Source organism: Lepidochelys kempii, chromosome 14 (assembly GCF_965140265.1).
Source record: "Lepidochelys kempii isolate rLepKem1 chromosome 14, rLepKem1.hap2, whole genome shotgun sequence".
NCBI lineage: Eukaryota > Metazoa > Chordata > Testudines > Cheloniidae > Lepidochelys > Lepidochelys kempii.
Window position 1 is genome coordinate 39940232 of NC_133269.1, and position 24617 is coordinate 39964848.

The window sequence follows — 24617 nt, forward strand, 5'->3', positions numbered from 1 at the left end:
TCCTTGTCCCCCCAGCACTCGAAGAATGGGAGGGTCTTCTCATTTCCCACACGCCTGCCAGCCACAGGCTGAGACGGGAAGCAGAGCTCTGAGCCGGGGATGGGGACAGGAATCCTGACAGCTTCCCTTCATATTTCACAGCAACTGTTACGAATTATTCCAGTTAGGACACGTACAGCTTGTTTCTAGGCTGAGGCAACCAAATAAAGACAGACTGCAGAGTGTCTCAGCGTTTGTAGGTTTATTACGCTCAAGGGTGGTACCGTTCTCTTAAGCAGAGCGGGTCCCCGATTACAGGTTACACAAAGATTATATACTGTTGGCAAAACATCCTGCCTGTGAGCCTCGGGGCTGGGGCGGGGGGGTGGGGGGGAGGCCTAACCCAATAAACAGGCCTTCTCCTTATCTATCACCAATCCCCTGCAGCCACCTTCCCGCTGCAAACAGGCTGAATTAGCAGCTATTTCAGGCATGTCGGCTGGTTCCTGTCTCCTTTGTTTCCCTTCTCTTGAAACTGTCCAGCTGTCCACCCTGAAGGATCCTCCTCCCTTGGTACGTGATGTGCTCGCTTCTAGTTAATGGCCGAGAGGAAACCCAAAATGGAGTCACATATGCTAACTAGGTTGATTGCCCCTGACAGTCCTTCCTTTTCTTATGTACGTCAGTAAACTATATCGGGACAGAATAACCTCGATGCAAGATTAAAATTTGCCGGCAGCTCATACTACAGCATTCTAGGCATACAAAAAGTAATACAAAAAGAGAAACAGGCATAATAAGGAGGTACAAAATACGCCTTCCCCAAGCCCCCAAGTCTGGCAGCCAGGAGGTGAGCCAGCTCCAGGCCTCATGGAATCCGATACTGGTGTCGTCAAGGGTGACACGGTGAAGTGAGGTGGCCTGCTGCATAAGGGTGTGGATATCGACTTTCACCCTGCTGTGTTGATTCACAAAGACACAACAGCTTGAGTTAACAAGACACAACCCCCCCCCCCCCCCCCGGTTTGCAAGGAGATAGTCTAAGGCTAAGGGGTTCTGCAATGTGGGCTGAGATAACTGAGTCACCTCCATTTGAAGGGGAGACAAGGCGTCTGCAGTGGCATTTGCCATTAATTCAAAGGCTGCAGAAATATTAACTGTAGGCTTTTCCAATTCACTCACCCCCACCCAGGGCAAAAACCAACGAACAAAGGAGTGAAAGCCTGTAGGCCGTTCAGAGAGAGGATTTGATGGGACATTTCCTCGGTTCCTCCATACCAGGTTCCCAATTTCCCCCTGGGCTAGGGCCTGGTGTACTGTAACAGCGGGTACTAAGGTGCATGTACCACACCAACCTGCCGGGAGGACCTTATAAGCCGTGTGGTTGCACAACCAGAACCAGCCTGATCCCTCAGGGACCGGCCACGGCGCCCTGGAATACTTGGGAGGACTTGCCGCACCAGAGCTAATGCGGGTGGTATCATTGGACCCTACAAAGTTACCCACAAAAACTGTATTTTCGAAATTCTTACATCATGACACACATAAAGCATAACTACCCTGGGCCACCATATCAATAGACCAAGTTTGGATTGTAACATTCCAGTTAAATGTAGTGTCTGTCCATAATCCGGCCAGGAGGGTTCGGTTGAGAGGGATAGGCTCCCTTACCAACGGGATTCCCTGACCTATGTACGTGGGGGTATGAATACAGACCCAACACCGCGTTCGGTTAACCCCCTGTGCTATAGCATGGGTTAAATCCACGAAGCTGTTGCCTTCCCATCTGTGTACCGAACTTGAGAATAGAGAGGGGATTCCACAGGCCACCCATATCAGTATTTGCATCCTCCCGTGTACCACGCACAAAACAGGACAACAAATATAAGTCCAAGTAACAAGAAAACAAGAAGTCCTGATGGAGTCTCGAGATCCCAATAGTTGAATCGAGCAGAATCCGCTCGTATTTGTGGGCCCACTGCGGAGAGAGCGCTTGCGTTGTATGCTGTTTTAAGAGAACCTCAACTTCGTGGGGGACCCAGACAGTTAAAGGGTGCCCCAGAACAATAGGGCATGACCGTTCCACCATCAGGGCTGCAGCGGCAATGGACCACACACAGGAGACCAACCCCCGAATGATCGGGTCTCATTGTACGGAATAGTAAGCTATGGGGCGTGGGCGATCCCCTAGGTACTACAATAGGACACCACTGGCCGACTGGGGAACCAGTGTCAGGACAGTACTCGGATCAGGGACCACTTGGTGGGCGGTTATAACTTAACTATTTATTGCACACAGATCTTGAACGAACCGATAAACTGGGCTCCCATCTCGGCCCGGTTTTGGCTTTTTCACAGGAAGGATAGGAGTATTAGAATCATAGAATCATAGAATATCAGGGTTGGAAGGGACCTCAGGAGGTCATCTAGTCCAACCCCCTGCTCAAAGCAGGACCGATCCCCAATTAAAGCATTCCAGCCAGGGTTTTGTCAAGCCTTACCTTAAAAACTTCTGAGGAACGAGATTCTACCACCTCCCTAGGCAACGCATTCCAGTGTTTCACCACCCTCCTAATGAAAAAGTTTTTCCTAATATCCAACCTAAACCTCCCCCACTGCAACTTGAGACCATTACTCCTTGTCCTGTCATCTTCTACCACTGAGAATAGTCTAGAACAATCCTCTTTGGAACCACCTTTCAGGTAGTTGAAAGCAGCTATCAAATCTCCCCTCATTCTTCTCCTCTGCAGACTAAATCCCAGTTCCCTCAGCCTCTCCCTCAGCCTCTCCTTCTTGTAGTGTGGGGCCCAAAACTGGACACAGAACTCCAGATGAGGTCTCACCAATGTCGAATAGAGGGGAACGATCATGTCCCTCGATCTGCTGGCTATGCCCCTACTTATACATCCCAAAATGCCATTGGCCTTCTTGTCAACAAGGGCACACTGCTGACTCATATCCAGCTTCTCATCCACTGTCACCCCTAGGTCCTTTTCCGCAGAACTGCTGCCTAGCCATTCGGTCCCTAGTCTGTAGCGATGCATTGGATTCTTCCATCCTAAGTGCAGAACCCTGCACTTATCCTTGTTGAACCTCATCAGATTTCTTTTGGCCCAATCCTCCAATTTGTCTAGGTCCCTCTGTATCCTATCCCTACCTGCCACCATATCTACCACTCCTCCTATTTTAGTATCATCTGCAAATTTGCTAAGAATGCAATCCACACCATCCTCCAGATCATTTATGAAGATATTGAACAAAACCGGCCCCAGGACCAACCCTTGGGGAACTCCACTTGATACCGGCTGCCAACTAGACATGGAGCCATTGATCACTACCCGTTGAGCCCGACAGTCTAGCCAACTTTCTACGCACCTTATAGTGCATTCATCCAGCCCATACTTCTTTAACTTGCTGACAAGAATACTGTGGGAGACCGAGTCAAAAGCTTTGCTAAAGTCAAGAAACAATACATCCACTGCTTTCCCTTCATCCACAGAACCAGTAATCTCGTCATAGAAGGCGATTAGATTAATCGGGCATGACCTTCCGTTGGTGAATCCATGCTGACTTTTCCTGATCACTTTCCTCTCGTGTAAGTGCTTCAGGATTGATTCCTTGAGGACCTGCTCCATGATTTTTCTGGGGACTGAGGTGAGTCTGACTTCCTGTAGTTCCCAGGATCCTCCTTCTTCCCTTTTTTAAAGATTGGCACTACATTAGCCTTTTTCCAGTCGTCCGGGACTTCCCCCGTTTGCCACGAGTTTTCAAAGATAATGGCCAATGGTTCTGCAATCACAGCCGCGAACTCCTTTAGCACTCTCGGATGCAACACATCCGGCCCCATGGACTTGTGCACGTCCAGCTTTTCTAAATCGTCCCTAACCACTTCTTTCTCCACTGAGGGCTGGTCACCTCCTCCCCATGCTGTGTTGCCCAGGGAAAGGAGAACTGCATGGAACCAAGACCTCCTGGCTTAAGTATCTAGAGATAAGAAGGGAAATACCTTCCTCCGCCTCCTTCAGGAAGGGATATTGTTTTACGGAGGGAGGCAGCCCATCCCTTACCTGCAGACTGACTGGAGTGGCTGATTTAAGGAGGCCCACGTCGCTGGAACTCACGCTCCACAAATTGGGTGGGACGCTGGACAATTCTGTGGGGAGATCGGGAATCGGGGTAACCGAGGCCATAAGAGAAGCAACCACCGAGTCCGGGATGGAGATGTGAAGCCCCTCGGGGGCACAAAATTTGTGGGCTCCCAGCTTGCTAAGCATGTCCCACCCAAGGTTAGCGGGGCCTTCTGGCATAACAACAAATCTGTGTGACAACTTTAAAGAACCCAGCTCCACAGGGACGGGGCAGGATAGGGGAGCCGGGCACTTGTCACCCTCAGTATCCTGCACCCAGACCTTGGTATTAGAAAGAGAGCCCGGAACAAAAGTTAAAGTGGAAAGGGTGGCTCTGGTATCCACCAAAAAGAGTACAAACCGTTCCCCAATTTACAAGTAAATATGCGACTGCAATTGAAGATTCCATTCCAACTCTCCCATGGCTCCCAAAATATCTGCCTCTAGTCACTGGGGATTAGCGAAGTCCTGGGGAGCGTTAGGGGGAAAGGAGGAACCGATCGCCGGCTGATCCTCCCAAGGAGCCCCTCGTGGAAGCAGGGGGTATTCCCTCTTCCAGTACCCCGGTTGCTTACAATAATTACAGTTCCCATTCCTTGTCCCACCACAGCCTCCTCCCCGTCCTGTCCCACGTCCGCGTCCCCTCCCCCTTGTATTCCCGTGTCCCTGCCAGTGCTGATTCCCCAAGGGAACCTGCCATGCGGCTGCCAACATACTTACTTCCTCCTTCTTTTGCTTACATTTTTCCTTAGCTTTCTCCTCGTCCCTACCATGAAACACAAAAGTGGCCAGGTGAACTACTTCGCTTAGTGCTTTCCTTGGCCAATCAGGAACATGTTTAGTTAAATACTTCTTTATGTCCGGCGCCGCTTGATCGACAAAGTAAGAGACCATCATCATGCGGCTAACCTCGGCTTCTGGCTCCACCCCTCCCCCATACATTCTAACCTGCTTAAACAAGCGGGCCAAACATGCAGACGGATGCTCGTTTAGGTCTTGCTGGCACTCTCTAATTTTTGACCAATTTGCCATCTTACTACCCGCCCTACGGATGCTCTCCAGGAGCCCTTCCCGGGCAGCTGAGAGGCTGGCCCGGCCATTGTGGTCGTTAGGATCCCAACCTGGATTGGCTTCGGGCCAAGGGGTGCGATTCTCAGCGTCCCCCGCCCAACGCCGATTGGCGTCTAGAATAGAATACTTCTCGTCAGGGGTAAATAGGGTTTGCAAAATAGCCTGGACGTCTGCCCAGTTAGGGTTAAATGCCATTAAGGACTGAACGGATAGTCTGTAGGACTCTTTCCGGATCGTCGCGCAACCTCGGCATCTGTGACTGCCAGGTGACCAGGTCCCCAGGCCCAAAAGGGCGGTGGACCGTGACCATAGTGACATGGTCATTGCTCGTCGCAACGGGTTGTTGTATCGGGCGCTTGAAGCACTACAGGGGGTAGGGTTACAGGCGGCTATAGAGGGGCAACAGGAGGAGGAGTAGCGGGAAGAGACGGAGGAGGGAAAGCAGCATAGGGCGGAGCGGAACCTGCAAGCGGCATGCAAACTTTAGATCTGGTACCAGAGCCCAAAGTTGAGGGGCGCCCCTTATCTCGGGCGTATGCCCAATTATCCCATACATACCAATAATCCATTTCAGCTGGATCCTTGTCCTCCAGCTGTTGTCTAAGGCAGGTTAATTCATCCTGTGCAAAAGTTCCGTCCGGTGGCCATCCAAAGGGCGTCTGAATAGTCAGCGCTGGCCACTCGACTTTATACAAAATTACAGCTCTCCTTTCACCTAACCCAGGGGTGCCAGAAATATTTTTCCATTCCCGACCTTGCTCCCCTCACCCCACAGTTCCCCGATCCTCCTCCATTGCCCCATCTTCCCTCCAGTGCAACCCTGCCCCCATCCCAGTCTGTCCCCGGCATCCCCTGCACGCGCCTCCGGCCCCTCTTTATCCTCCTCCCCCTGCAGCCCAGATGTGACGAGGGGGGCCGCTCCAAGGGGGGGATGGGAGGGTCTCTCTTACCTTCGCTCCGAGCGGGGCCCCCCGGGGCAGGGGCCGGGCCGGGAAGGGGCCCTGGCCGGGCTGGGGGCTCTGCCCTGGGAGAGGCTCCCGGGGAGCAGCGGGCAGGGCCCGGCTGGAGGTTCCCCTCTCCCGGCTGCAGCCCGGGCTCCGGGCTCCCAGCACCAGCCGCCGGGGCTCGGGGATCTCGCCGGGAGCCAGGGTCCCCGCAGCGGCTGCGAGTCACTTCCTGGGCCGGGCCTGAGCCCCGCGATCGCTCCCCCCAGAGCCGCCCCCCAGCCGCTCCTGGGTCCTAGCGATCAACTCACCGAAGGATCAGCATCCCTGTGCCCGGCTCCTGTTACACTCACAGGCTCCAAGGTCACAAGGGACCATCATGAGCATCTTGCCCAGGGGTTCTCACCACCAAATTTGGTGGCCTCAGAGGGTGGCCAGCAACTCTCGCTGGTGCCCGCTCTCACACTTGCCCCTATAATCTAATTAACTTTAGTAGAAACCAATCAATATGCACAGAGGTAAGAGGGGGGAACACTCCCCCTAGTGTGGGGAACTTTTCTGACTTCTACCGAGCACCAGAGGAACTGGCAAGCAAAAGGATCTGAGTCCTTTACCCAGAGGCCTGCATGACATCGAGGACCCCTCCCCTCTCCCCCGCCCGCCCGCTTCCACTCTGGACCCGTAACCCCAAGGCTGGGCCAAGGGCTCCTGAGGTGCTCGACCCCCAATCTTGTGATCACTCAGGACAGCTGTCCTGACTGTGGGGTGTTCTCTCCACTCTGGATGCTTCCTTGATCATTGCACAGTTAAGAACAAATACAATTTATTAAACAGCAAGTAATATAAAAATAAAGAGAAAAGTGGAAAAGATGAAAGGAAAACATGTCACCTCGCTCTGTGGGGGGGAACCCCAAACAACCCTCTCTGGAATGCCAGGGCACTTCACAGTCTGTCCCTCCCACGTCCCAGTCCTCCTGCCCAGGCCCTGGCTGTGCTGCAGGCATGCCCAGGGTTAGACACTAACTCTGGTGTTGGCCTCAGGCTCTAGGTGGCAGGACCCTTCTTCCTAGCATCAGCTGCTTCCTGTCAGGGTTATGATCCCGCACCCAGTCTGGCCTGCAAGGCCTCTTGGCTGAGGGCCTCTCCTTCCCCTGGGCCCTTTGCCCAGGGTCCCCTTCGCTCACTGCTCCCGGCTGCTCCAGTTTCCCTCTGCCTCCAGCCCAGCCCAGCCCTCCTCTCTCCTTAGCCCCACCTGCTCTGCTCTAGCCCAGCCAGTTCCAGCTGACACAAAGGAGAGGACCTGGCTGCTGACTCCCTCATTGGCCTGCCTGCCCTGTCAATCAGGCTGAACTACAGCATTGCCCCTCCCCCACCCCCACCCCGTCAGTCTCAGGGTCTTCATTTCTCATTGGCCCTCCCCCTTTCTTTTGGTGTTGGGGAAGGCCTAAGTAATGGCCAACCCATTAAGTTTCAGTAAGGGGCCAACAATCCCCTTACTCCTATAAACATGAAAATCATAGTTTCTTTATTGGCAGTTAGTAAATCCGCTGCTGTGAAAAACGGTATTTCTACGTTTGCTAAAAATTTTTTCAACCTCTCAGCTAGCGACTCGGGTTGCCAATTTGGAAATATTTTAAAAATGGACACTCAAGTCGGAATGCTGCAACCTCCCCTGCCCCGCCTCTTCCCCCCAAGGTCCCATCCCTGCCCCACCTCTTCCCTCCAAGGCCCTGCTCTGACTCCACCTCTTCCTCCAAGGGTCTACCCGCCCTCCACTTCTCTTTCCCCCTTCCCTGCCTAGGTCAGGAAGGGCTTGTCTGTGGAGCCGGGGCTGGGAGCTGCAGCTGCCCAGTGCAGGTAGGAGGCAGCCCCGGCTGAGTTGGGTCTAATGGGAGTGATGACCCAGTGCCTCCCCACCCGCAGTAACTCGACTTTGGCTGTCCGGTCAGTAGATGTGATCGGACACTGTCAGGTCCCCTTTTCCACTGGACTTCATGGTTGAAAACCGGGCACCTGGTCACCCTAACAGCACCCACTGTGCCAGAAGTGCTGGGAACGCGTCAGGGACAAGTTCTCCTTTCCGATGATGGAGGAAGGAACCAGGGGGCAGGTGGGTTAGACTCAGTTCTGACCAGCAGGGAAGAATTCATTGGTCGAGATGAAACTACTGTAAAGTGGGTGCACAACTAAAGACTGCACTCAGAGTAGTTATTTATGGTCTGGTGTCAAACTGGGAGGGGAATGGTGCGGGGGGGGCGGAGGAGGGAGAAGCTCCAGGTGGCCTCCCTCGCTCTTTATGGGGAAGAGGGAGTGCGGGGGGGGCAGCCCAGCAGGGAACGGGGTCTAGATGGGGAGCAATTCACACAGAGCTTGAACCGCAGCCACGTTCCTGGGAGAGAGATGCTGCTGGAGTTGGCAGAGCGGGCTCTCAGTTCCCCACATTGCCCCTCCTAGGTCGGTGGAAGTGCTCCTGGTGAGGACACACCCCACCGACCCAAGGAGGACAGTGTGGACATCATCGACCGCAATCATTACTGGAGTGGTTATAAGTCAACCTAATACAGGTCAACTTAAGTTTGCAGTGTTGACGTACCCTTACAAACAAAAGGATTTCTCTCACCCAAAAGCTTTCAGCAGTCCATGCTCTTTGGAAAGCCTTCCAGCTCGGACCACTCCCCCAGCTCAATGATGCTCCTACTGTCTTTCAAGGGATCTTGCTGCCCTGAGTAGAGATGGGGCCAGAACCCCTTTCTCCACTTCTTGTACTCGGATCCTATATACTTGAAAAGTCTTTGCTGGGTCATGGGGTCAGGGAAGTCCGTGGCATAAGTGAGCTACACACTGTGCTACAGATGAATTGTAAGTTTCTTTGTTTACCCCTTTCTTCCTGTTGGTGGAAATCTCAGAGAATCCTTTAAGACTCAAAATCCGGGGAAGAAATTTACCCATTTTCTTCTCCAGTGGCTAAACCAGCTTTGCTTCTCGCCTCATTATTCGGCTGTATTAGTAACAAAAGTTTTAGCATCATCATAAAAGAAAGAGAACGAAAGAGAAAACAACCTTCCCATCTACAAATGATCTGGACCAAACCTAGAAAAAGCCGGGAAGTAATTTTACCAATAGATGGAAACGGGGCTCTAAGATCTGAAGATCCAACTGTGCTTTGAAGTTCATTGAGATTTCCCTGCCAACTCCAAGTGTCTGTGACACTTCCTTCTCCAGCGCTCCGGAGTCTGACTAAGATCATAGACATCAAAGCTGTGACTCCTAAGCATGGAGAGCCAGGGACAGGGTGGTACGTGACACCGTGGGAGATGGAGGGATAGAACGGAGGCAGGTTAAACTTTCCATGGCTGGGACAGAGGCTGCTGTGTGGAGAGAGGAGCGTGACAGTGAGAGGGGAAGGAGGGAATCTCTCGCACTCACCCCGTTGCCCTGAAATAGCACAGAAGCGAAAACTCCACATTTTACTGTCCCTTCTCCCACCTTTTTAGCATCTGGTTAATTCTGGCCCATAAGGGATAAAATGTAAAAGCAGTAAATGCTTGACTATCTGGGAATGAGACAACCTGGCCCCAAAGGGGGAACTCAGGGACTAGCAATCACTCTGCTAAAGGGAGGTCAGGCGTCAGAAACTGTGTTCCCGGCAGGCTACGCAGCTGCACTGCAGGCTATGGAGGGCCGTGGAGGCAGGCAGGGAGAGGAGCCCCTCCCCAGGCTTGGCCCAGGTCCATTGGAGCTGCTGGGGAGTGGAACCCCTCCCTCAGCATGGCCGAGGACCACAGGAGCCGCCGTGGCTGGGGAGAGCTGCCTCTGACCTGGCCCCAAACTCCTGTGGTGAGAGAGGGCTGGGGGAGTCCTCTCTCCACTGCAGTCTGAACCCCAAACCCCTCATCCCCAGTCCCAACCCCCACATGCCTAGCCAGAGCACTCACCCCTCCGCACCCCATCCCTCTGTCCCAGCCCTGAACCCCCTCTCACACATCAACCTCCAGATCCGCAGCCCCACCCCAGAGCCTGCACCTGAATCCAGAGCCCTCACCGCCTTCACCTCATCCCTGTCCCAGTCCTGAGCCAGTTCCCACACTCCGAATCCCTCGGCCCCACCCCCACCCCATTAATTTTGTTCTGTGCACCAATATGGAGATGATGTGTCACATACTGGTGCGTAGAACCAAATTCATTCCGCACTTGGACGTAAAAACTGAGGGAACACTGGTCAGAACGCATCAGATGCTGAGCGGGGTCCAGCAGAGCCCCCTGCCCCTGGGTGAAATACACAGCCACCTCCTCCAAGGTCACCGGCATCTGAAGCAACAAGAGTCCCCCGCTCAGCACTTGCTGCCCCTGCCACAGTCCCACTAATCATGGCAAAGAAAGAAAAGAGTGAAGGGTCAGAGTAGCAGAATCCCACAGGCACCTGCTCAGAGCGGCCAGGAGGCTCCAGGGGCTGGGAGACGGTGAGAGCGCCTTGTCCCACCAGCACAGGGAGAAGGGGAGGGTCTTCTCATTTCTCACATGCCTGCCGGCCACAGGCTGAGTCGGCAAGCAGAGCTCTGAGCTGGGGATGAGGACAGGAATCCCGACAGCTTCCCTTCATATTTCACAGCAACTATTACGAATTATTCCAGTTAGGACAGACACAGTTCGTTTCTAGGCTGAGGCAACCAAATAAAGACAGACTGCAGAGTGTCTCAGCGTTTGTAGGTTTATTACGCTCGAGCGTGGTACCGTTCTCTTAAGCAGAGCGGGACCCCGATTACAGGTTACACAAAGATTATATACTGTTGGCAAAACATCCTGCCTGTGTGCCTCGGGGCGGGGGGTGGGGTGGGGGAGGCCTAACCCAATAAACAGGCCTTCTCCTTATCTATCACCAGTCCCCTGCAGCCACCTTCCCGCTGCAAAAACGCTGAATTAGCAGCTATTTCAGGCATGTCGGCTGGTTCCTGTCTCCTTTGTTTCTCTTCTCTTGAAACTGTCCAGACTGTCCACCCTGAAGGATCCTCCTCCCTTGGTACGTGGTGTGCTCGCTTCTAGTTAATGGCCGACAGGAAACCCAAAATGGAGTCACATATGCTAACAGGGTTAATTTCCCCTAACAATTATGAACAGGAGGCTGCCAGGCAACTTTCCAACACCACAATCTAAAGGCCACTGTCCTCCGATCCCACTGAGGAGTACCAAAAGAAACTACATCAACTGCTCAAGAAACTCCCTGCAACAGCACGGGAACAAATCCCTGCAACAGCACGGGAACAAATCTACACAGACAGACCCCTAGAGCCCCGACCAGGGGTATTCTATCTGCTACCCAAGATCCATAAACCTGGAAACCCGGGACACCCCATCATCTCAGGCATCGGCACTCTTACAGCAGGATTATCTGGCGATGTGGACTCTCTCCTCACACCCTATGCTACCAGCACTCCCAGCTGTCTTCGAGACACCACCGACTTCCTGAGGAAGTGAGGAGGGCTTTAAACTAGGTTCACCGGGAGAAGGAGACCAAAGCCCTGAGGTAAGTGAGCAAGCAGGATACCGGGAGGAAGCACAGGCAGGAACGTCTGTGCGGGGAGCGCTCCTACCTCAAACTGAGAATGAGGGGCCATCAGCAGGTTATCTCAAGTGCCTATATACAAATGCACAAAGCCTTAGAAACAAGCAGGGAGAACTGGAGGTCCTGGTGAAGGCAAGGAATTATGACGTGATTGGAATAACAGAGACTCGGTGGGAAAACTCAATGACTGGAGTACTGTCATGGATGGTTATAAACTGTTCAGGAAGGACAGGCAGGGCAGAAAAGGTGGGGGAGTAGCACTGTATGTAAGGGAGCAGTATGACTGCTCAGAGCTCCGGTACGAAACTGCAGAAAAACCTGAGTGTCTCTGGATTAAGTTTAGAAGTGTGAGCAACAAGAGTGATGTCGTGGTGGGTGTCTGCTACAGACCACCGGACCCGGGGGATGAGGTGGATGAGGCTTTCTTCCGGCAGCTTGCAGAAGCTACTAGATCGCACGCCCTGGTTCTCATGGGCGACTTTAATCCTCCTGATATCTGCTGGGAGAGCACTACAGCGGTGCATAGACAATCCAGGAAGTTTTTGGAAAATGTAGGAGACAATTTCCTGGTGCAAGTGCTGGCGTAGCCAACTAGGGGGAGAGCTTTTCTTGACCTGCTGCTCACAATTCACCGGGAAGAATTAGTAGGGGAAGCAAAAGTGGATGGGAATCTGGGAGGCAGTGACCATGAGTTGGTCGAGTTCAGGATCCTGACACAGGGAAGAAAGGTAAGCAGCAGAATACGGACCCAGGACTTCAGGAAAGCAGACTTTGACTCCCTCAGGGAACTGATGGGTAGAATCCCCTGGGGGAATAACATGAGGGGGAAAGGAGTCCAGGAGAGCTGGCTGTATTTCAAAGAGTCCCTGTTGAGGTTACAGGGACAAACCATCCCGATGTGTCGAAAGAATAGTAAATATGGCAGGCGACCAGCTTGGCTTAACGGTGAAATCCTTGCGGATCTTAAACATAAAAAAGAAGCTTACAAGATGAGGAAGATTGGACAAATGACCACGGAAGAGTATAAAAATGTTGCTCGGGCACGTAGGAATGAAATCAGGAGGGCCAAATCGCACCTGGAGCTGCAGCTAACAAGAGATGTTAAGGGTAACAAGAAGGGTTTCTTCAGGTATGTTGGCAACAAGAAGAAAGCCAAGGAAAGTGTGGGCCCCTTACTGAATGAGGGAGGCAACGTAGTGACAGAGGATGTGGAAAAAGCTAATGGACTCAATGCTTTTTTTGCCTCTGTCTTTACGAACAAGGTCAGCTCCCAGACTGCTGCGCTGGGCAACACAGCATGGGGAGTAGGTGGCCAGCCCTCTGTGGAGAAAGAAGTGGTTAGGGACTATTTAGAAAAGCTGGACGTGCACAAGTCCATGGGGCCGGATGCGTTGCATCTGAGAGTGCTAAAGGAGTTGGCGGCTGTGATTGCAGAGGCATTGGCCATTAGTTTGAAAATTCATGGCGATCGGGGGAAGTCCCGGACGACTGGAAAAAGGCTAATGTAGTGCCCATCTTTAAAAAAGGGAAGGAGGAGGATCCTGGGAACTACAGGCCAGTCAGCCTTACCTTAGTTCCCGGAAAAATCATGGAGCAGGTCCTCAAGGAATCAATCCTGAAGCACTTGCATGAGAGGAAAGTGATCAGGAACAGTCAGCATGGATTCACCAAGGGAAGGTCATGCCTGACTAATCTAATCGCCTTCTATGATGACATTACTGGTTCTGTGGATGAAGAGAAAGCAGTGGATGTATTGTTTCTTGACTTTAGCAAAGCTTTTGACACAGTCTCCCACAGTATTCTTGTCAGCAAGTTAAAGAAGTATGGGCTGGATGAATGCACTATAAGGTGGGTAGAAAGTTGGCTAGATTGTCAGGCTCAACGGGTAGTGATCAATGGCTCCATGTCTAGTTGGCAGCCGGTATCAAGTGGAGTGCCCCAAGGGTCGGTCCTGGGGCCGATTTTGTTCAATATCTTCATAAATGATCTGGAGGATGGTGTGGATTGCACTCTCAGCAAATTTGTGGATGATACTAAACTAGGAGGAGTGGTAGATATGGTGGCAGGTAGGGACAGGATACAGAGGGACTTAGACAAATTGGAGGATTGGGCCAAAAGAAATCTCATGAGGTTCAACAAGGATAAGTGCAGGGTCCTGCACTTAGGATGCAAGAATCCAATGCACCGCTACAGACTAGGGACCGAATGGCTAGGCAGCAGTTCTGCGGAAAAGGACCTAGGGGTGACAGTGGATGAAAAGCTGGATAGGAGTCAACAGTGTGCCCTTGTTGCCAAGAAGGCCAATGGCATTTTGGGATGTATAAGTAGGGGCATAGCCAGCAGATCGAGGGACGTGATCGTTCCCCTCTATTCGACATTGGTGAGGCCTCATCTGGAGTACTGTGTCCAGTTTTGGGCCCCACACTATAAGAAGGATGTAGAAAAACTGGAGAGAGTCCAGCGAAGGGCTACAAAAATGATTAGGGGTCTGGAACACATGACTTATGAGGAAAGGCTGAGGGAACTAGGATTGTTTAGTCTGCAGAAGAGAAGAATGAGGGGGGATTTGATAGCTGCTTTCAGCTACCTGAGAGGTGGTTCCAAAGAGGATGGATCTAGACTATTCTCAGTGGTAGCGGATGACAGGACAAGGAGTAATGGTCTCAAGTTGCAGTGGGGGAGGTTTAGGTTGGATATTAGGAAAAACTTTTTTACTAGGAGGGTGGTGAAACACTGGAATGCGTTACCTAGGGAGGTGGTAGAATCTCCTTCCTTAGAAGTTTTTAAGGCCAGGCTTGACAAAGCCCTGGCTGGGATGATTTAATTGGGGATTGGTCCTGCTTTGAGCAGGGGGTTGGATTAGATGACCTCCTGAGGTCCCTTCCAACCCTGATATTCTTTGATTCTATGATTCTATGAAACTACAACGTATTGGTGATCTTCCTGAAAACACCATCCTGGCCACCATGGATGTAGAAGCTCTTTACACCAATATTCCACACAAGGATGGGCTACAAGCTGTCAGGAACATTATCCCTGATGAGGCCACGGCACACCTGGTGGCTGAGATTTGTGACTTTGTGCTCATCCACAACCATTTCAGATCTGGGGACTATTTATACCTTCAAGTCAGCAGCACTGCATGGCCCCACAGCATACCAACATCTTTATGGCTGACTTAGAACAACGCTTCCTCAGCTCTCGTCCCAGAGCGCCCCCTCCTCTATTTGCGCTACATTGATGACATCTTCATCATATGGACCCATGGGAAGGAGGCCCTTGAAGAATTCCACCTGGATTTCAACAATTTCCACCCCAGCATCGACCTCAGCCTGGACCAGTCCACACAAGAGATCCTGGACACTACAGTGCAAATAAGTGATGGTCACATAAATACCACCCTATACTGGAAACCTACTGACCTCTATACTTACCTACATGCCTCCAGCTTCCATCCAGGACACATCACACGATCCATTGTCTACAGCCATGCCCCAAGATACAACCACTTTTGCTCCAATCCCTCAGGCAGAGACAAACACCTACAAGATCTTTATCAAGCATTCTTAAAACTACAATACTCACAGACTGACAAAGCAAGATGGAGACCCAGAAGTCACCTTCTACAGGACAGGCCCAACAAGGGAAATAACAGAACACCACTGGCCATCATGTACAGCCCCCAGCTAAAACCTCTCCACCGCATCATCAACGATGTACAACCTATCCTGGAAAACGATTCCTCATTCTCACAGACAGTAGGAGGCAGGCCAGTCCTCGCTTACAGACAGCTCCCAATCTGAACCAAATACTCACCAGCAACTACACACCATACCACAGAAATGCTAACCCAGGAACCAATCCCTGCAACAAATCCCATTGCCAAATCTGTCCCCGTATCTACTCTAGCGACACCATCATAGGACCCAACCATAACAGCCACGCCATTGATAAAGAACCAGAAAACAACCCTATAATCATGTAAAGCTAGGCTTCTGTCTTTTTTCTATGCTTATCTGTCCTTTCCCTATGTTTATGGGTAGAAAGAATTTGAACTATGTGTAACCTGTACTCCCCGTTTGGGGAAGGAATTCCTTATACAGATGGGCCTCCATGTTCATACCTCAAGACTCAGACCAACAGGGGTTGACCGGTTTGAACTGGAAGAGATATCACAAAGTATGTTGAACCAAGCTATCAAAGCTCTACCTTGTTCTTTGTTCTGGGCTTCGCCATATTCCTCTGTGTAGGAATTGGTGAGCCCTTCAGCTGTTGTACTTGCTAGCATTAAAGTGCCTCTTTTTATCTAAGAGTCCTGACTCTGTGTTTGTTTGGCTAATACAGAAGTCCAGGGAAGGCTACCCTCCCAACCCTAGACGGGAGGGAAACTCTTTTTCCCTAACAAAATTGGGGGCTCGTCCGGGATTGCCGCTTCTCCGGACCGGTGGACGGTTGGGACTCTGAATCCTTCTTGCTGGCACCTGGGTTGCTTTAACCCTGAAGGCTTCCCGTCTCGCTTCCACCCGCTGCTTCGGCTAAATAAGGCATCCCTAAAGGCACTAGGGTCCAAACCTATTGGTGAACACCGGCCGGTGGGAACTTGGTGAGTTCTGAATTTTTCCTTTGTGATTGTCTAGACAACAGTCAGGGGTTCTGTCTTTTGGAAAAGACGGAAGGGGGGTCCAGTAGAATTGTCGATCCTTCTACGCCCCTGGGCTATATGTTAAAACATTATGATAGGGATATCAAGGCCTTACAATCGGACAGCAACAAAGCTGTGTATAAGTTTATATTTTTGTGTCAAGGTCCCTGGGTGGGAATGACGCAAGACGACCCAGAGCCAGGAAATCGCTGGCCGGGGGAAGGAACATTTGAGTTACATACTGTTGTTCAACTACGGAAAGCACTGTATGATTTGAAACCGCAGCAACTAAAGTATTCAGATGTATGGATAAGAGAGGCCGAACAGCGCAAAAGCACCAGTGGAACTACTAGTTTACGAATTGAGGAAGAAAAACTTAAAGCATGCGGCCTCCACCCTATAATCCAGGATCCGGTGATGCTGACCGGAAGCCAAAAACGCCAAAGTCTATTTATCCCCAACTCCCATTGAAAGAAGCAGGGGATCCTATACCACTGGAAGAATGTACCTGGATATGGGGTGGGATACCACCGCCCGGCCCCGACGCACCCACGTCCCCGGAGAGTGACCGGGCGCACTACAGAGAGAGGAGCGGCCCCGCTCTCCCGCTAGCTACTGATGCACCCACATCCGACACAGAGCAGGGGGATGCTCAGGAGGCTGGCACCTCTACAAGGGAGGTGGCAAATCTTGATCCGCGACACCTCAGTGATGCGACGCCTGCTAAAACCCGCTCTCAAGAGACACCTCAGGCAAAAGTTATTGGTGCTGTGATGGCTAGTGCAGTCCAAATGCCTATGCGACAACTACCAAGTGGTGTGGGGGGAACACAAATGGTGTATGTCCCTTTTACCAGCACGGATCTAATGAATTGGTCAGCTACTTTCCCCCCATTTCGAAAGTGTCCGGAAGAATTTATTAAAAAGTTGAAGGGTATTTTCACAATGTATAATTGTAACTATGATGATGTGGAGATGGTTTTGAATCAAGTACTAAGTGAGGGTGAGAAGGCAACGGTGTATAAGAAAGCCAGAGAGATGGTACAAGGCAAGGAGACATATCCGCAAGGGAAACCTGAAATGGATTGGGATGTTCCGGAAAACATTTGTGTGTGGGATAATATGAGAAAGCGAATTTTAGAAGCATTAGAGGAGAAGTCTAAGCCTGTTTATGATTGGGGAAAGGTGGATGCATGTGTTCAGAAGCACGATGAACACCCAGGGGAATTTTTCCACTGCCTGAGTAAGGTTTCAAAAAACCATGGCGGTTTAGATCCAACCTCCCCTGTAGCAAAAACACAAGTGATCAGCCAGTATGTAAAAAACTTATTACCATTCGCTCGGAAGTATGTGTGTAGTCAACCAGCTTATGAAAACAAAACGCTGGAGGAGGTGGTGGGTTTAGCAGCCCATGCTTGGAGGAATAGAAAGGAATTGGACACTAGGAGGTCCGAAAAGCTTCTTGATCTGCAGTTGCAAGGGTTCCAAGACAGCTCTCGGGGACGAGACGCCAGCCGTAGGAGGGGAGGCTTTCGAGGAAGAGGCGGAAGGGGAGGCAGCTCTACCCAGGGATGGGAACCATAAGGTCAGAACTTCCAGCCACGGCCCGGGAGGGCAGGGCCAGATGAGTGCCGGCGGTGCTGGCAAAAGGGACACTGGGCTGCCCAGTGTCCGAATTACCCCCCCGAGTCAGCTGACCCTCTTATGCAAGCCTACCAAAGGGTTCAGGAAAAGGGGCAAGAAGAAGGAGGTACTGATTGAAAGCTAGCTGCCCACAATGCCTCGCTCCCCCCGCCGGAAACCCCCTCCACTTCTTGGACAGTGCAGCTGGATGCAAACCATCTGGAACTTCCCGTTGTGGTGGGAGGAAAAACTTATTCAATGTTAGTTGACACCGGAGCAGATAGAAGTACTCTACAGGACCCCAACCTCCCTACTACTTCTGCAACTGTAAAGGCTATAGGCATTGGTGGCTCAGACGGAGAAATTGTTTTTCGCTCCGGGGGTCCATGCAGCTGCAAAGGCCGTCACTGCACAGTGTGGGTTGTGTCAACGATATAATCATCAGGGAGCAATCAAACCACAAGTTATGGGACATAGCAAACTACCTGAGTACCCATTTGCTGTGGTCCAGATAGACTTCATGGATTTACCACCAGTGACAGGACGAAAACACTTGCTTGTCCTGGTTGACCTTTTTTCAGGGTGGGTTGAGGCGTTCCCCACATCCGTTTTGCTACGGATACTGAAAAGCAGATGCAGTATCCGTAGCAAAGTGTCTCCTCAAGGATATTATTCCCCGCTTTGGAGTAATGACTCGTTTGGAAAGTGACCAAGGACCCCATTTCACTTCCCAAATTATTCAGCATATAGCGAAAGCCTTAGGCATAAAACAGGCCTTGCATACCCCCTATCATCCACAAAGCTCAGGAAAAGTGGAAAGGGTGAATGGGCTGATCAAAACCCAATTAGCAAAGCTATGTGAGCAAACTGGATTACAGTGGCCTGAAGTGTTACCCATAGTGTTAACCAACCAGTATAATACAGCCCATAGGAAACACTGGCTGACACCGTTTGAAATTCTATTTGGCCGACCCTTGCCAATCCCCCTAACCAATACAAACGGATTTGTCCCAGCGAAAACGTCGTTAATGGCGGGACAAGATAAGTTGGCGGGTTACTGTCGCATGTTGCAAGATGCGTTAAGTGACGCGTGGGCCAAAGTAAAGGATGCCCAACCTTTACCACTTGATACTTGTGGACACACTCTTTTTCCAGGTAACTTTGTCTGTGTTAAAATCCATCAAAGGAAGCATTGCCTGGAACCACGGTGGTCGGCCCCTGCTCAAGTCCTTCTGACTACTCCGACTGCGGTAAAGATCGAGGGCATTGATAGATGGGTGCACTGCAGCCACTGTAAAAAGGTTCCTGCTCCAACGTCTCCAACGACTGCCATCACAACCGCCGCTCCTACATGAACTGTGTACCGGTCGGTCAGCGGGATCAGAAGCAGTTACAGAATTCTGGGACATTGGTTATACTGTTACAAATTGTACTGCCTTGTGTTTTGTTTGTAGTTGTTAGTGTTTACAATGTATGTACGGTTACGGGCATTAACCTGGAACCTTGCCCTAGGGAGTTGGGACAAAAACACGTTTTTACAATTAGCCCAAAATCTAACCAACTCCTGGAATGTTAGTGACTGTTGGGTGCGTTCCGACTTCTCCTCACATTCATTGCAAGGGTTCCCCATTTTGCCGGTTCCAGTACTCCTTGATTCTTGGCAAAATGGTTTGGCGTGGTACGGCCAAAAGGGAAAAAGGGGCAGGGGACCCATGGATTTTAGGAAGTGGATCCCAAACCATCGCCCAGACTTGCTTGTTAAGGCCCCCTTGTGCGTAGAGAAGAGGTCACTGCACTCCCAAGGTAAAACCACTCTGGGAAAATACCCAAAGACCTCCACTCTGGGAAAATTCCTCTGTGTAGGAATTGGTGAGCCCTTCAGCTGTCGTATTTGCTAGCATTAAAGTGCCTCATTTTATCTAAGAGTCCTGACTCTGTGTTTGTTTGGCTAATACAGAAGTCCAGGGAAGGCTCCCCCCCAACCCTAGACGGGAGGGAAACCCTTTTTCCCTAACACCATCAGGGGCACATTCACCTGCACATCGATCAATGTGATCTATGCCATCATGGGCCAGCAATGCCCCTCTGCCACGTACATTGGCCAAACCGGACAGTCTCTACGTAAAAGAATAAATGGACACAAATACGACATCAGGAACGGTAACGTACAAAAGCCAGTAGGAGAACACTTCACTCTCCCTGGACATTCAGTAACAGATTTAAAAGTAGCCATCCTTCAACCAAAAAACTTCAAACACAGACTTCAGAGAGAAACTCCAGAGCGACAATTCATTTGCAAACTTAAAACCAACAATTTGGGCCTGAATAGGGACGGGAGTGGCTGGCTCACTACAAAACCAATTTCCCTCTCTTGGTATTGACCCCTCCTCATCAGTCATTGGGAGTGGACCTCGTCCATCCTGTGTGGATTCTCCCATTTTTAATGAGGTATGATCTCTGTCTGAAACTTTTCCCACAGTCTAAGCACTTGTGGGGTCTCTCTCCTGTGTGGATTATCTGATGATAAACAAGCTCTGAACTTCTTATGAAAGTTTTCCCACAGTCCAAGCACTTATGGGGTCTCTCTCCTGTGTGGATTGCCTGATGTTTAACAAGGTGTGACCTCTGCATGAAACTTTTCCCACAGTCAGAGCACTTGTGGGGTGTCTCTCCTGTGTGGCTTTTCTTATGTGATGTTCATGCTGCCTTTAACTGAAACGTTTCCCACACTCGAGGCACTGAATGGGCTTCTCTCCAGTGTGGCTTCTCCCATGGTTATTAAGATCTGAGAGTTTATTGAAGTTTTTCCCACAGTCCAAGCATTGAAGGGGTTTCTCTCCAGTATGGATTGTCTGATGTGTCACAAGCCGTGATCTCACAATGAATCCTTTCCCACACTCAAGGCAGTGCCAGGGTGTCTCTTCCTTGGGATTTGTCTGCTGCGCTCTGGGATCTTCATCTCCTCCTCCACTGTTAAGAGATTCATCCACTTTGTTCCTGGGGAGGTTTCCCAGAAGCCTCTCTGACCTGTGCCAATTTCCCCAGGCTTCTCCCTCTTCCGTGCAGTCATAAAAATTCCCTTCAGCTCCTCCCACCAAGGGCCCCTGTGGTTGCACTTCTCCAGGGACTTCCTGATGACGATTCCCCTCCTCATTCTCACTCCCTCGCTCAGCACCTGCTGGGAGAGACTCAACTGAGACAGGAGTCATTGTGAAAGGGAGAGAGAGGAATAGCACCGAGGGAAACCCAACAGAAAGACTGAGCAATTGGATTCTGCCTCCACATCCCACCCAAACACTGACAAGGAAGGAAAGCTGGGAAACAAACTCCTGCAGCTAAGAGGCTGGGTGGAATGCCGTGAGCGATAACTGCTGACTACAGCCCTGTCCTGGCTGAGATGAGGAAGAATTGAGGGCGTTATTCACACCTTATTTGGGGATTCTCAAACTTTTCCTTCATTCCCCAGATGGTCTCTGTGTCAGTCCTCACCTGTGCGGGTGCATCCCTTCCTTCCTCACAGGCCTGGAGATCGGGCACCCACGGCTCGTCCCCTTGCTCCAGCTGGGTGATCAGCTCAGGTTTGGAAATGGGAACTCCTGTGCAGAGGGTGGAATCAGACCAGATCAGGGTGCATGGAGCATTGGTGGAGGATCTGTCACAAAGGACATTCCGTGAGTGGAACCTGTCCCTGTGCTCTGCTGGAGGAACGAGAAATCCAAGAGGATGGGAACAGGATCACTGAGCCCCCTTGCGCAGGGGGACTTTATTAGGGAGGTGAGTTGAATTATTACTACACCCTTACTAGGCGTTCCAGGATCTGTGTACTCTGAGGGCTTTGCTGACTCACACAAAGCTCTGGACTTAAACCCCTCCTCTTTATAAACCTGCAGACCCCAGAGCCCTCTCCATAGCTGGAGCTATTCCCAGGGAGGGGGGTCCGTTGGGTTTTGACTACCATGTCCTCCTGGAGGGGGCACGGAGATGCAAGTGTCTCTCATGGCAGCTGTGCATTATGGAACCCATTCGCCCCTGATCTCACTGACCAGGGAAGAAACTGACCAAATTCAGATACACAGGCCCCACGGCTTCCAATAACGGAGGGGACAAGAATCCCTTACCCAGCGAGGTCACCGTCTTGTAGTTCTCCTGCATGACGTCCCTGTAGAGGGCTCTCTGAGCGGGGTCCAGCAGAGCCTCCTGCCCCTGGGTGAAATACACAGCCACCTCCTCCAAGGTCACCGGCATCTGAAACAACAAGAGTCCCCCACTCAGCACCTGCTGCCCCAGCCACAATCCCACTAATCATGGCAAAGAAAGAAAAACGTGAAGCTGTGGGTGGGCCAGAGTAGCACAATCCCACAGGCACCCTGCTCAGAGCAGCCAGGAGGTTCCAGGGACTGGGAGACGGTGAGAGCTCCATGTCCCCACAGCACACGGAGAAGGGGAGGGTCTCCTCATTTCCCACACGCTTGCCAGCCACGGGCTGAGACGGGAAGCAGAGCTCTGAGCCGGGGACAGGGACAGGAATCCTGACAGCTTCCCTTCGTATTTCACAGCAGCCTCTGGCCAGTAAGGTCAGACTCCAGCATTGGGAGTTTGGACAATGTTCCCAGCCCTGTGTAAGGGGGTTATATCCTGTTTGAGAATTGGGGGAATGTCCCCTCCACCGCTCTCCTTCCAGCAATGGGCCTACTCAGAAAATCAGCAGGTTTCTCACACCCTGTTTCCTCCCTGCCTCTCCCTCACCCGCCCAGCAGCTCCCTGAAAATCCCCTACCTGAGCTGGCTCCATCACAGCCATTTCCCTTCTCTGTCTCCTGGAAGACTGGCCGATCTTTAGTGAAACGTGGACCTGATTCCTCAGCCTGTCGGGGCGAGAGGGAGGTTACAGAAGGGGCTTCTGTCCATGTCACACCCCGATTCCCCCCAGACTCTTCAGAGCCTCCCAGTAACAGCATCTCTGAGCCAAATGTTAAAAAAAGGGAAGAACCCAAAGGGCCACTTTGGGGGATTGGCCCCCATTGCAGTGTAAGCCCCTCTCCCTTACCAATAGCTGGAGCCCTCTGGTGACAACACCTGATGAATGAGCTGCCCTGGACTCCCGCGGCAGCCCCCAGGGACAGGCAGGCAGAGACTGATCCCATTGGCCCATCCGCACATCCCCCTGCCTGAGCCAGCAGTGACTCCGGTCTCACTCTGGTGTGGCTGAGATCTGAATCCTGCAGGGAAATTAGACGAGAACCTCGGGCAGACCCCAACACTCATGAGACACTGACCCCACCAGCACGGGGGTGTCTGACAATGACACACTCTGAGCAGGGTGTGTGTGTGTGGGGGGGGGGGGCGGGTGGACACCCGGTTTTTGCTTTGTAGCTTCTGCACCCTGAGGGGTTAGTCCCCTGATCGCTCCCAAAGCTGGTTTGACCAGTTCCAGGAGAAGAGCTTCTCTCCGCCCCTCCCACCTCGTGTCCCATGGGGCGGAGAAGCTGCCTGGGCATCTCCCCCCGCCCGCCTCCCCACATCCCCCCTTTCCCTCGCTGTGCCCCCCACTCACATCTTCCCCCATTCCCGACCTCGCTCCGCTCAGCCCCGCAGTCCCCCGATCCTCCTCCATTGCCCCATCTTCCCTTCCGTGCACCCCTGCCCCCATCCCAGCCTGCCCCCGGCATCCCCTGCACCCGTCTCCGGCCCCTCTTTATCCTCCTCCCCCTGCAGCCCAGATGTGACGGGGGGGGCCGCTGCAGGGGGGGATGGGAGGGTCTCTCTTACCTTGCCCCCGAGCGGGGCCCCCCGGGGCAGGGGCCGGGCCGGGAAGGGGCCCTGGCCGGGCTGGGGGCTCTGCCCTGGGAGAGGCTCCCGGGGAGCAGCGGGCAGGGCCCGGCTGGAGGTTCCCCTCTCCCGGCTGCAGCCCGGGCTCCGGGCTCCCAGCACCAGCCGCCGGGGCTCGGGGATCTCGTCGGGAGCCAGAGTCCCCGCAGCGGCTGCGAGTCACTTCTGGGCCGGGCCTGAGCCCCGCGATCCTCCCACCAGAGCCGCCCCCCAGCCGCTCCTGGGTCCTAGCGATCAACCCACAGTAATCCAGCCCCTGCCCCCTGGGGACCCAACCGCCCCTGGGCTCGGGGAGCTTCTCCCAGCAGTAAGGGGTCATCCCGACTCGAAACTTCTCCTGTCAGCATTCAGTCTCGCTCGCAGCATCCCTGCAGGACTGACCGGGCACCGGCCGCTGGCTGATCAGCCCGTCTGCGGCAAACTTCTCTCCATATTGGGCTGGCAGAGGCCTTGCTCTCACCGCCTCTCTGGTCACCGGCTACTGGCCCAAAACCTCTGGTTGTTTGAGCTGACTGGGCCAGATTTGCAGGGGGGAGCGAGGGAAGGCAAAAGGAGAGAGAGCAGAAGTGGGGGTGGCATAATTGTTTAGACAGAGGTGAAAGTAAGCCGGTCTGATCCAGTCTGGCGGACCCGGCAAGAGCCAGGACACCGCTGACTGCACCGGCAGGGGGCAGCTTCCCCAGGCCGGTGATGTGAAGGGCTCCAGGCACCGGAACCACAGCGGAGCCCTGGGCCCTTTAAATCGCCGCTGGAGCCCCGGGGGTCCCGGCTGCCGCTGCAGCTACTGCTCCTGCCCTGATTTCAAGGGCCCGAAGCTCCCAGCAGCTGCTCAGGTACCAGGGGG

The 24617-nt window shown here is 52.4% G+C and overlaps 1 protein-coding gene across 3 annotated transcripts; it reads right to left on the reverse strand.

Moving 5' to 3' along the window:
* Positions 1-239: 239 nt before the first annotated feature.
* LOC140897868 (zinc finger protein 334-like) lies at positions 240-23793 on the reverse strand. Of its 3 annotated transcripts, XM_073311059.1 has the most exons (6): positions 23714-23793; positions 22992-23163; positions 22722-22809; positions 22064-22190; positions 21435-21541; positions 20725-21120 (listed from the first exon to the last, which is right to left on the reverse strand). In XM_073311059.1, the coding sequence occupies exons 2-6, from the start codon at positions 23102-23104 to the stop codon at positions 20821-20823; spliced, it is 735 nt and encodes a 244-aa protein (XP_073167160.1). In that variant the 5' UTR covers positions 23105-23163; positions 23714-23793; the 3' UTR covers positions 20725-20820. The 3 variants fall into 3 exon arrangements, with proteins under 3 accessions (XP_073167162.1, XP_073167160.1, XP_073167159.1); XM_073311061.1 differs by lacking the exons at positions 20725-21120; positions 23714-23793 and adding an exon at positions 240-937 and having other exon boundaries at positions 22992-23282; XM_073311058.1 differs by lacking the exon at positions 23714-23793 and having other exon boundaries at positions 22992-23282.
* Between the last annotated feature and the right edge of the window lie 824 nt (positions 23794-24617).

What these genes read in the sequence shown, in the direction of transcription:
- LOC140897868 (XM_073311058.1), bottom strand. Translation starts at nt 23,209, where the DNA reads ATGAGTGTTGGGGTCTGCCCGAGGTTCTCGTCTAATTTCCCTGCAGGA. An exon ending in CCAGAGGGCTCCAGCTATTG is followed by an intron (nt 22,810 to 22,991) that starts GTAAGGGAGAGG and finishes TCGCCCCGACAG; the next exon opens with GCTGAGGAATCAGGTCCACG. An exon ending in CTGTGATGGAGCCAGCTCAG is followed by an intron (nt 22,191 to 22,721) that starts GTAGGGGATTTT and finishes TTGTTGTTTCAG; the next exon opens with ATGCCGGTGACCTTGGAGGA.